At 42.4% G+C, this 12,204-nt stretch overlaps 1 protein-coding gene across 1 annotated transcript in view; it reads left to right on the forward strand.

Moving 5' to 3' along the window:
- Window positions 1-12,204, forward strand: part of si:ch211-127i16.2 (probable flavin-containing monoamine oxidase A) — a 124,134-nt gene that overhangs the window by 16,902 nt on the left and 95,028 nt on the right. Inside the window, exon 7 of the mRNA XM_034192710.1 lies at window positions 4,480-4,564. Within this exon, the coding sequence (XP_034048601.1) occupies window positions 4,480-4,564 (85 nt within the window). The remainder of the gene's footprint in view (window positions 1-4,479; window positions 4,565-12,204) is intronic.

A 12,204-nucleotide genomic window follows, 5' to 3' on the forward strand; every position in this document is an offset into this window, starting at 1 on the left:
AGAGAGTCAGCGCGTTCTGTGGCCATAGAGCTGTAAAGGGCAGCAGCTGAAAACGTCTCTGCTCTGAACTGAAGAAAAAAAACCTCACCATGAAAATCCAACATTAATCCAGAGGTCCTTCTGTGTCCATGTGTGATGATATATTCAGAAATTTACAGTTTATTTTACAGTTGAAAGGCTTCGTGTTTCCAAAAAGCTCAGAGTTTAAAAACAGCATGTGTGATCAGCGATGGAGGGGGAGAAACAGAGAGAGAGAGAGAGAGAGAGAGAGAGAGGAGGGGCACAGTTTTCCTGCTGTTTTCATTTAAAACAGCAGGTTTGACAAATCAGTCCAGATTCAGCTCTTGTTCAAACAAGGCAATAAATTAGGTGGTATATTGTTTAAAGAGAAAAACTTATGCAATCCCATTCAAATTGTTGAAAAACAAAACAAAACAAATCTGCCTGTTTCACTGGATTAAAAGCTACTGTGTGTCATTTTTGAAGAAGAGAGTGAATGCTATGTCCATTAAATAATGTGTTTTTAACATTTTCAACATTATTTAATTTATTAACTTAGACTTTGACAGAAAATGCTAAAAAGAACTTTGATCTTACAAATATTACAACATAAATATAATTTTTTGTTTATTATTCTTGCTTTCAATGCATCTGAAACCACCCAAAATTAGTTAAAATAAGGCTTGCCAATAATGTTTTAGTGGTCTAAAATCCTATAGCTATAAGCTATGAGCCGCGATCACATAATTTACCCGGCACTAAAATGGTCCTAGCTAGAACCCTGGTATCAGTCACACTCGAGACCAAAGCTTCATTTTTTTTTAGATAACTTTGCAAAAGTTGTCAACATGTAACAAAATTTTGTTTGACTACATCTTCCTCTTTCAGCTGCTCCCGTTAGGGGTCGCCACAACAGATCAATCGTTTCTATCCCACCCTGTCCTCTGTATCTTCCTCTGTCACACCAATCACCTGCACGTCCTCCCGCAGCACATCCATAAACCTACTGTTTAGCCTCCCTCTTCTCCTCCTGCCTGGTGGCTCCATCCTCAGCATCATTCTCCCTAAATACCCTGGGTCCCTCCTCCTGTCTCACCTGAGCTGTCCCTCTGATATGTTCATTCCTAATTTTGTCCATTCTCATAACTCACAAAGAGAATCACAACATCTTCAGCTCTGCCACCTGTTTTTTTTGTTAGTGCCACTATGTATTTCATATATTGTTATATAAAAATAAACAAATACAGGCCAGAATCGGATATTAAACAGGCAGCAGTATCACACATCCCTTGTCACTGAGTGAAGCTTCAGTGAAATTTGGCAAACGGTTTAAGAGAAGCTGCACTTACAATTATAATAGACAGACTGTGATACCTTTGCAGACGGTATAATAAAATCCCCGGGACAGGACATCTGATCTGAGGACATGAACCTACCTACAGCAGTGCAGAAGTATAATATCACGGTGCCAGTTCTTTGAAAAGCAAACATTTCAAAATACTACTGAAATTACCAAATCAGTGATACAGTATAGTCATTTAAAATCCTGGAAATGTAATTTTTTGGCATGTTAACAGTTTTTGGTGGTGATGGTGGGTGGGGCACTCCACATTCTACAGTAGGTTTCTGTGGTGTGCAAGTTTTAATTATCACCACAGGCTTTGACTGAGAGGAAACACTTGAGAGACCAACACAGTGAGCTCTTAAGACACCCTATAGTGAGTTAAAATCTGATTAAAAAGTAATACAACTCACATATATCTTGGAGTAAAAAAAGAAAAAAACCTGGTTCAGCTCACTTTCGTTCACTGCATCATTTGTATAAGCGGCTCCAACAACATCTAAAAAAGATACAATCAAATTTAAATCAGACACACAGTTCTGTGTATATGTTTTAGACATCCCAGAGTTATAAGCTATATTTTTATTCCATATTTAACTATTATTATTATTATTGTTATTATTTGTGTACTTGCCAGTAGAAAACCACACAAACAAATGATCATGCAATAATAAAATGACCGTAAAAAACAATTACTCATACTTTGTCACATTTTTCTTAAAACAGTTTTTGAGGTCCTGAAATTTATACTCTGGTGCAACTTATATACCAAAAAAATCACATGTAAATAGAACCCAGTTTTCACATCAATTATTATTAAAGTTGAAATTCATTGCACATTTAAATTATTTATGAATATTTGTCAAGTTTCCATCATTTCTAATGCTTTTATGATGCATTAAATGTGCCTAAAACATAAGGGCAGGACTGATTTCTCCTTCACATGCTAATATTTCCCATCATAAAATTGAGTCCATAGTTCCTCTATTCTTGTTGATTGTTAGATTAAAGGCCCCTTCACATATAACATGATTGAAGCCGACTGGCGCAGGAGAAATCGCATGCCACTCATGAAAAATCGGAGACGCTTCGAACGCCTCGTACAGCTGTCACCACAACCATTCGTGCACAGGACATGCACTCTACATTCGCGTGCCGCTTGCGCTGGTAACCCATTCAAACGGCGGGCAAGATGGGGTCGTACTGTCAGCTGACTGTATTTGCAGCATTTGCACGGCATGTCGTATGTAGGTCAGACACAGCATTATATGCTGCACGAAATCATCGCCCATGTCGTACCGTGGCCAAATGGCACGATCCAGGCAGCCTTCACACCAGCGGCCGAAATATGGCGAGTTCTCTGCAAGAGCCCATTCGACCCCCTCTCAGCCTGTGTCAGCCGGAGTCCAGGTGCCACCCACAAACATCCAACACCACAACCCAGGGCACTTAGAAAAGCCAGCACGAGAGAAGAGGGCAGCCGGCCACATTTGAGTTGGCTGTGCGAATGGCCCCACAGTGTCTCAGTGTCCCACGAGTGTGCCAAGCAATTATGTACCAAGCAACACATATGTGATGCAAGTGTGCTCCCCCCTGCAACAAATGTGGTGTGGAAGTGTGTGGCGCCCTCCCCCACCATGAACCAACATTTTCAGGTGCAGCTGAGGTCACTGGAGTGTGATCGTTGTCCAGCGCAGTGCGCATCTGGATGGCTGTAATGTCCAGCTGGAACAGCTAACTGCTGTGTACTTGCAACTCAGCTGGAGAACATATGTCGTGCCATGAACAACACTCCACGCAATGCACATGTGTGGGCGGCCTCTCATGCTCTCATCACATACTGATAATTACGTACAGACAAGATCACATGGGGACTGGCCAGCCACATCTGAGTGCGCACGGCACAGTGTGAACCTTGTGGGGAAGGTGTGAACTCATTCATGTGTGATCGCATTGCATATGTGGACACACGGCGCTTCTCAGCTGATTGCCGGCCAGCGAGTCAATGTCAGCTGGATATGACAGTGGCTCAGTGCACATGTCACATTACCATGGATCATGTACAGAGAGGAACAGGAGGATGGTACTTGTATTGTCCGCTCTTCATAACAGCAATTAATTATTACAAACTACTGTGTTTTTTTTTACAGTGACAACAGATTCATGACCAGTAACATGACTGTGTTACATTTAAACTGTACATTCAACAGTACATTATTGTGGGCTTCCATATATTTGTTGATTTATGTACATATGTCCAGCATCTAAATGCTCTGCTGTTGTGGGAGCGCAATGTGGTACCACACGTTCCACGCTCGGGTGCGCATGAAACCACCACTGCAGCATCGTTCACGCCTGTATGATCGCGTGTCTCTCCCAACAGCAAGTAGAATCTTTTTCGTAGTTTCCCAATTCGGTTTTTGTCACAGTTTTTTGGCCATTTCCTGCTTTTTTCACTTAACTTCGTATAATGTGCGAAGGGGTCCTACACTGCTTCTGCTCCAGAATCAGAACAAAAATGGTCCATCCACAGCAAGACACTTTAAACCACTAATGATTGGCAACATTTGTGGTCAATGTACAGATGCCTTCAGTAGGTACAAAAATACAAACATTTCTACAAATGAAGCTGCTGCAATCCAAGAAAAGCTTCAGGTAGACATTCCAGAAACGGCAGAGAGAGCTCAGATTTTCTTTGCAACCACTGACTCCAGCAGGTGATTTCACAGACAAATTCCTGCCATCTGCACAATCTGATGTTAATCAGTGAAATCATCTGCTGCAGAGAAAACCTGCACCCTCATGGCCCTTTCTGGATTGTCTTTGGACACCACTGGGAGGTGTTTGTCTGAGCTCCAGTGTTGTTCCTTCTGCAGCGGAGAACCACAAAATCAAAACAAATATTCAAACTTTTTCCAAGGCTTCCTTGGAAGCTTTTCACGTCAATACTTATCCATTATAATATTTCTGCAGTAGAACCGTGATTGCAGGACAAATATGTTCATTTGTAGAGCCTAGACTCTGTGTAGCGTACGGCAAGTGACCCTTCATGTTTTTCTCACAGGCAGTAAATTACAGCTGTGACTGTACAAGCCAGTTCATGCACACTTCTTATGAAATAACATTTGTTTTAACAGGATGGGGAGTGGGCCAAGGTGAAGACTGCCACCAACACCTTCCTGTGTAAAGCTGTCATCGTCACCTGCCCCCCGCATTTGGCAGGTCAGTACATCTCGCAACTGTTAGCTGGTCAGATGACACTGCTACACTCTCAACAAATCTGCCAAACTCTGAAAATGCAATTAAAACTCAAAGCAAAGACCTTACATACCTACAGAGACTGTGATTACAAATACATGATTAATAACTACACAAGAAGAAGAAGACTTTATTGTCATTGTAAATACATACAATGAAAATTTGTCCTCTGCATTTAACCTATCCTAATTACAGTTAGACACAATCCAACCACTAGGAGCATTGGGCAGCTACAGTCTGGCACCCGGAACCAACTCTAGATGTAGTCTAGTGAATAAGGCAGGATAGACTTTGGATTTGAACACAGTGTGACTGTAGCATAATTAAGAGAGATCCTTGGGATTTCTCTTAAATATCTCTAAGAAATCTGTGATTTTTATCTGTTGAATATGTTTGAGTTGGCATTTTCTGGTTGAGATCAAAGACAATTTTCTTGTCTCAGCTGGCCAATGAAGTTTTATTCTATTATAACAAGTGAAATCTGGGAGCATGCACTGGTACCACAATTCACTGCATCCACAACACCATGGAAATGCCTTGGGACCTAGATGACAGCCAGTATGACTGGAGTTGGATGACCAATATGTGGACCGAGATTAGATTCTCAGTTATGCTACCTGTCTGCGTGCCCAAATGGAAACTACCCTGTGGGCTATGTTCTCGATGCCTGGGAGAAGTGGCGTGTTGCGTGCTTGGTACCATTCTCTGTGGAGGACGCTGAAGATTTATTTATATTTGGGTTTATTATGGGAGGGCTGGTACTTATTGGTTTATGTGCTGCCCTGACCTACTGGAGAATTGGCAAGACAGCTGCTACCAGAACCACAACTCCTCACCTGTCTGTCATGATTAATGAGTTGGGCAAGGTGATACATTCTCAGACTGTGTTGACCCTTGAACTCAGACATGAGTTGGATAACATCTCGGAGCAAATGTACGCCTTGCAAAGGAAGATGTCGGAAACCAGGGAATACTCATAAATTGGATTTGGTCGGTCAGAGGAGCTGCAAATGTGTTTCTCTGCTCAACCCTAAGGATGGCAGGTTTATCAGGCTCCAAAGGCCAAAACGCCTCGCTGTTTTGCTCCAGAAGAATTTCTACGGCCTTGGTGAACCATACGGCTGCTCTCTTATCTTCTGCCCTCCTCGACAGTTTGATGTTGTCAAGGCAACTCCAGACATTATACACACACTGACAGTAACTGATAAACTCATCTGACTGATACAAACTCATCTCATTTGCACACATGACGCACACCCCATCTCTTATCATGTGGACATGATAAGAGGGCACTGCATCATTTATGTCATTACATGACTGTACATCTATGACTATGGGTCATTTACAGAGGAACAGATGGTTCATACTTGTATTATTTGCTCGATAAGAGGGATTCAATAAAATGCGGCATTTTCTATGGTATGTGGTTTTATTTTTTTTAAATACATTGATCTTTTTGATTTCAGGCATTTTCCCGCACCTTTTATAGGACAGCCATGGTAGCACAGTGGTAAAGGTTCTGGCTGGCAATCAGAGCTTTTGTAAATTGCAGGTTCGAATCCCATGGGTGGCATGTAGTTTTTTTTCACAGCAGGTGCACAATGTGGTTACACATACTCCAGCTGCTCGCACTGTGTTCCTGCTGCAGCAATTTCATGCACGAGTGATTTCTCCTGTATCCCCTTAGGGCTACTGTATGAATTTTGTTACAATCCCAATTCCAATGAAGTTGGGACGTTGTGTAAAATGTAAATAAAAACAGAATACATTCATTCATTCATTCATCTTCTACCGCTTAGTCCAAGTAAGGGTCGCGGGGGGCTGGAGCCTATCCCAGCAGTCATAGAGCGCGAGGCGGGGTACACCCAGGACAGGACGCCAGTCTGTCGCAGGGTCACAAATAGACAAACAAACACAGACACACCCACACACACACCTACGGACAATTTTAAAGATTCCAATCCACCTAACCCGCATGTCTTTGGATATGGGAGGAAACCGGAGCTCCTGGAGGAAACCCACGCAAACACGGGGAGAACATGCAAACTCCACACAGAAAGGCTGCGGGAATTGAACCCACGACCTTCTCGCTGTGATGCAACAGTGCTAACCACTAAGCCACCGTGCTGCCCAAAACAGAATACAATGATTTGCAAATCATGTTCAACCTATATTCAATTGAATACAAAACAAAGACAAGATATTTAATGTTCAATCTGATAAACTTTATTGTTTTTGTGAAAATATTTGCTCATTTTGAAATGGATGCCTGCAACACGTTTCAAAAAAGGTGTGACAGTGGTATGTTTACCACTGTGTTACATCACCTTTCCTTCTAACAACTCTGAAAAAGTGTTTGGGAACTGAGGACACTAATTGTTGAAGCTTTGTAGGTTGAATTCTTTCCCGTTCTTGCTTGATGTACGACTTCAGTTGTTCAACAGTCCGGGGTCTCCATTGTCGTATTTTGCACTTCATAATGCGTCACACATGTTCAATGGGCAACAGTTCTGGACTGCCTGCAGGCCAGTCTAGTACCTGCACTCTTTTACTACAAAGCCACGCTGTTGTAACACATGCAGAATGTGGCTTGGCATTGTCTTGCTGAAATAAGCAGGGACGTCCCTGAAAAAGACATTGCTTGGATGGCAGCATGTGTTGCTCCAAACCCTGGATGTACCTTTCAGCATTGATGGTGCCATCACAGATGTGTAAGTTCCCCATGCCATGGGCACTAACACCCCCCCCCCCCCCCCAATACCATCACAGATGCTGGCTTTTGAACTTTGTGCTGATAACAATCTGGATGGTAGTTTTCCTATTTTGTCTGGACGACACGACGTCCATGATTTCCAAAAACAATTTGAAATGTGGACTCATCAGAACACAGCACATGTTTTTACTATGCGTCTGTCCATTTCAAATGAGCTTGGGTCCAGAGAAGGCGGCAGCATTTCTGGTTGAAGAGGATTTGCAAATCATTGTATTCTGTTTTTATTTACATTTCACATAATGTCCCAACTTCATTGGAATTGGGGTTGTAGTTAGAGCTTAAAAAAAAAATTAACTTAGGACTTTCTTATGTGCAGAGGAGGGCCATTGGCAACTGTTTAGATTTTTAGCAATTATGACGATCACTTATAGTCATGCCATTAAAACAAAAACACACACACAATATTTTGAGTTGCTCCTTCTCTGCTTTGAGACAGACTGATGATTGATTTTGAATGCTTTAAAAATTTTTACACCAGCTGAAATGTTTAACATAATGCTTCAAATAGGTTTTAGATGGCTTTAAACCAGATATCAGTTTGTTTGACTTGGTTTTAAACAGCAGTATTGTCTGTATCTCAGTTAATTAAGGGATATGGGCTTTAGTGTAAGCTCATTTGTCATGCAATAAAAAATTGTGTATATGTACGAGGTCTGTTAGAAAAGTATCTGACCTTATTATTTTTTTCAAAAACCATATGGATTTGAATCATGTGTGATTGCGTCAGCCAAGCTTGAACCCTCGTGTGCATGCGTGAATTTTTTCATGCCTATCGGTTGCTTCATTCGCCTGTGAGCAGGCTTTGAGTGAGGTGTGGTCTACCCCTCTCGTCTATTTTTTATTGCGAATAAATGTCTGAACGATTTGGATCTTTGCTGCATCAATTTTTTTTCCAGAAACTGTAAGAGACCTCCAGGTGGACACCGTTCGAAAAATTAATATGGCTTTCAGGGACGATTTTATGGGGATTAAACAGATTAAGGAGTGTTACTGCCCCTTTAAGGACGGCCCACAACTGCTGAGAGCGCAGCGTGCTCCCAGCGCCGATGGACAGGCTGACACCCCGCACAAACAACCAGATCATTTCCAACGTGAAAGCTTTGTTGATCCGGGACCTCGTCTGACTTTCACAAAAAGGCAGAAGATGTGGACATCAGCACTTTTTCTGGCACATTCCACCGTTACAGGAGTTTTTTTTTTCATGGAAAAAGAAGCCGAGGGACGTGCCACAGAGCCGTTCATTATGCAGGACAAAACCACCTCTGTGTTGGTCTCACAGGATGGCTTAAAGGTGGATTTCAGACGGATTCTGGTTGCTTTCCAGTCGTGTGAATATCCGATTGTGATTGTGCATGAGCTGGACATGCCAGAACATGTCCTGTGAGGCTTCATCACGGCGTTTCTTTTCGCCATGCAGCTCCGCCGCGACGCGCGGAATTCCTCCGCCTTTGTTCCTCTTTCCATGACAAAAACTCCTGTAACAGTGAAATGTGCCGTTCATTTCTAAACTGGACGCTGTCTTGATCCGGTATGTCCTCTGACTAGCACAGGAATTGTGAAAAGACGTGGACATCAGCACTTTTTCGGCACATTAAGACAGACGTGCGGAGGAGTTCGGCGCGTCGTGGTGCAGCCGCTCAGCGCAACAAAACGCCGTGATGAAGCCTCACAGGACATGTTGGGGCTTGTCCAGCTCAAGCTCAATTTCTCGGATATTCACACGACAGAAAAGCAACCGGAATCCATCTGAAAGCCGTCCTGAGAGACCAACACCGAGGTGGTTTTGTGCCGCGTCAAGAGCGGCACGGTGGCGTGTCCCTCGGCTTCTTTTTTCATGAAAAATTAAATTCCTGTAACGGTGGAATGTGCCGGAAAAAGTGCTGATGTCCACGTCTTTTCACAATTCCTGTGCTAGTCAGAGGACATACCGGATCAAGACAGCGTCCAGTTTAGAAATGAACGGCACATTTCACTGTTACAGGAGTTTTTGTCATGGAAAGAGGAACAAAGGCGGAGGAATTCCGTGCGTCGCGGCGGAGCTGCATGGCGAAAAGAAACGCCGTGATGAAGCCTCACAGGACATGTTCTGGCATGTTCAGCTCATGCACAATCACAATCGGATATTCACACGACTGGAAAGCAACCGGAATTCGTCTGAAATCCACCTTTAAGCCGTCCTGTGAGAACAACACTGAGGTGGTTTTGTCCCTCGTAATGAACGGCTCCGTGGCGCGTCCCTCGGCTTCTTTTTCCATGAAAAAAACCCTCCTGTAACGGTGGAATGTGCCGGAAAAAGTGCTGATGTCCACATCTTCTGCCTTTTTGTGAAAGTCAGACGAGGTCCCGGATCAACAAAGCTTTCACGTTGGAAATGATCTGGTTGTTTGTGCGGGGTGTCAGCCTGTCCATCGGCGCTTTGAGCGCGCTGCGCTCTCAGCAGTTGTGGGCTGTCCTTAAAGGGGCAGTAACACTCCTTAATCTGTTTAATCCCCATAAAATCGTCCCTGAAAGCCATATTAATTTTTCGAATGGTGTCCACCTGGAGGTCTCTTACAGTTTCTGGAAAAAAATTGATGCAGCAAAGATCCAAATCGTTCAGACATTTATTCGCAATAAAAAATAGACGAGAGGGGTAGACCACACCTCACTTAAAGCCTGCTCACAGGCGAATGAAGCAACCGACAGGTATGAAAAAAACTCACGCATGCGCACGAGGGTTCAAGCTTGGCTGATGCAATCACACGTGATTCAAATCCATATGGTTTTTGAAAAAAAAATAATAAGGTCGGATACTTTTCTAACAGACCTCGTATAATATGATTTAAACATTAAAAAAATAGGGTGCCATTTTTGTTTTTGCAATAAAATGCAAATTAATTATTTAAAAATGATACAGTGCAAATGTGATTTGCTGATTTTTTTTTTAGATTCTGTCTCTCACAGTTGAAGTGTACCTACGATAAAAGTTACAGACCTCTTCATTCTTTGTAGGTGGGAAAACTTGCAAAATCGACAATGGATCAAATTCTTATTTGCCTCACTGTGTATTAACCAACATGGCAGAGTCTTCATCTGACAAGAAGTCAAAAACTGTGGATTTCGGACTTTGCTTTATTTGGCAGCTGAGCAGCAAACAAATACATAATACAAACTACTAGCGCGTTGCCCATGGGGATCCACATACTCTAGATTGGCTAGTGTTTATAAAATAGGTACTGACATTTTTCAAGGGTGGCAATAAATTATGCAGTTTCTACAAGTATAATGAGTTGGAATGGTGTGTGAGTCTAGAATGTTTTTAGAACCTTAGACCTCAGCAATTCTTAGAAGAACTCAACCCCTTTATATCCTGTAAATTATGTAATGTAATTATGTAATTTGATGATTCCATTGGTTTCCTTGTGTGAGAAAACCTATATGTAGATACTTTGTAATTATAGCTTGCGTATTAGTAAAGATATTGCATTATTGCAATAGAATGTGAAGAAAAAATACCACCCCAATTTTTTAAAGCTTATGATATCGTCTTTCAAAATCAAGTTTTTGCTTTTACAACCCCCCCCCCCCCCAAAAAAAAAACAACACAAAATTACAAATGATCCTACACTACCTGTTGAGTCAAAGCGACTTTGAGCAATATGCACAGAAAACCTTTGCAGAGTAAAGAAACAAAATGCTGTGGCTCAAGTCAAAATCAAGCAAAGAAGAATAATGCTGAGTCATCATTGGGTGGTTATATTTTTTGCTATTTGGCTGGTGTAGAGTTAGAATTATTGTTGGGGCAGTTGGAGTTGAGGTTTATTTAAGTTCATAAAAGAGTCCTTCCTATACAGGACCAGTGGTGATTATCTTTGGATTCTGTAATGTCAAGTGGATGCAAGTCTTCAACTCCCCCTAGATGGGACGCCAATCCAATGCAGGTTACTTCCCCAGCCTGGGCCGGTACCCGTTTACAACTGGGTGGACTGAGACAACATCAGTCTAAAGATAGAGACAGGTAGCATTTGCAGGATTCAAGCCCAAGTCTACATATTGGCAGGCCAACTCCTTATCCACTGACCTACCTACGATACTTCTAAAGGAGTGCTGGGGTGAAAATAAAGCTTGGGGCTGCTCTGGATCTGTGCCCATCTGGACTAAGCTGGCAACACATCTGTCACTCAAATCTGCATCCTGGGTACTGTTGGCCAATGCCAGGATCTTTAATGAGACAGGTTTGAGTGCAGAGCTAAATTATGCAGCGTGTGCCACAGATGCCATAGTGCCATGCTTTGGCTTTAAATCAGAGTTTGACTGAGACTTTGAAAAGCCAAATTCAGGACAGAGTCACCTACTTCCCAAAGGAACGAGGGATGAATTAAAAACAGAACTTGTGCTTGAAGTCAGCTGTGACATGTCTGATTTTAATCTTCCATCAGTAAACCTCAGCAGAATCTCGGTCACTGAGGGAGTGAAGGACGGGCCGTAATACTGACACCAAGGATGATAACTACGACTCTGTATGATTTCCAGGCAAAGTGTAAATTGTTCAGTGTCACCACTCCCATCCCACCATACGTTTGACAGAATAGGCTCACATACTTGGCACTTCATTTGCAAATGTTTGTTTTTTAAAGCCCCGGATACAGCTCTTATCATCCAACTGAATGAGTGGGTGAATAAATAAATAAAACAGCTAATGAATACGAGATATCTGTGAATTAGATTAAAAACTCCACCACAGCTACGATCAAACACGCAAACACAAATGCCCCCACATGAGCTCTAAGTTCCGCAATAAATCACACTTGTCCTGCTCCTGGCTGTTGGATTTACCTCTCCATTCATCAAT

Source organism: Thalassophryne amazonica, chromosome 17 (assembly GCF_902500255.1).
Source record: "Thalassophryne amazonica chromosome 17, fThaAma1.1, whole genome shotgun sequence".
NCBI classification, from domain to species: Eukaryota; Metazoa; Chordata; class Actinopteri; order Batrachoidiformes; family Batrachoididae; genus Thalassophryne; species Thalassophryne amazonica.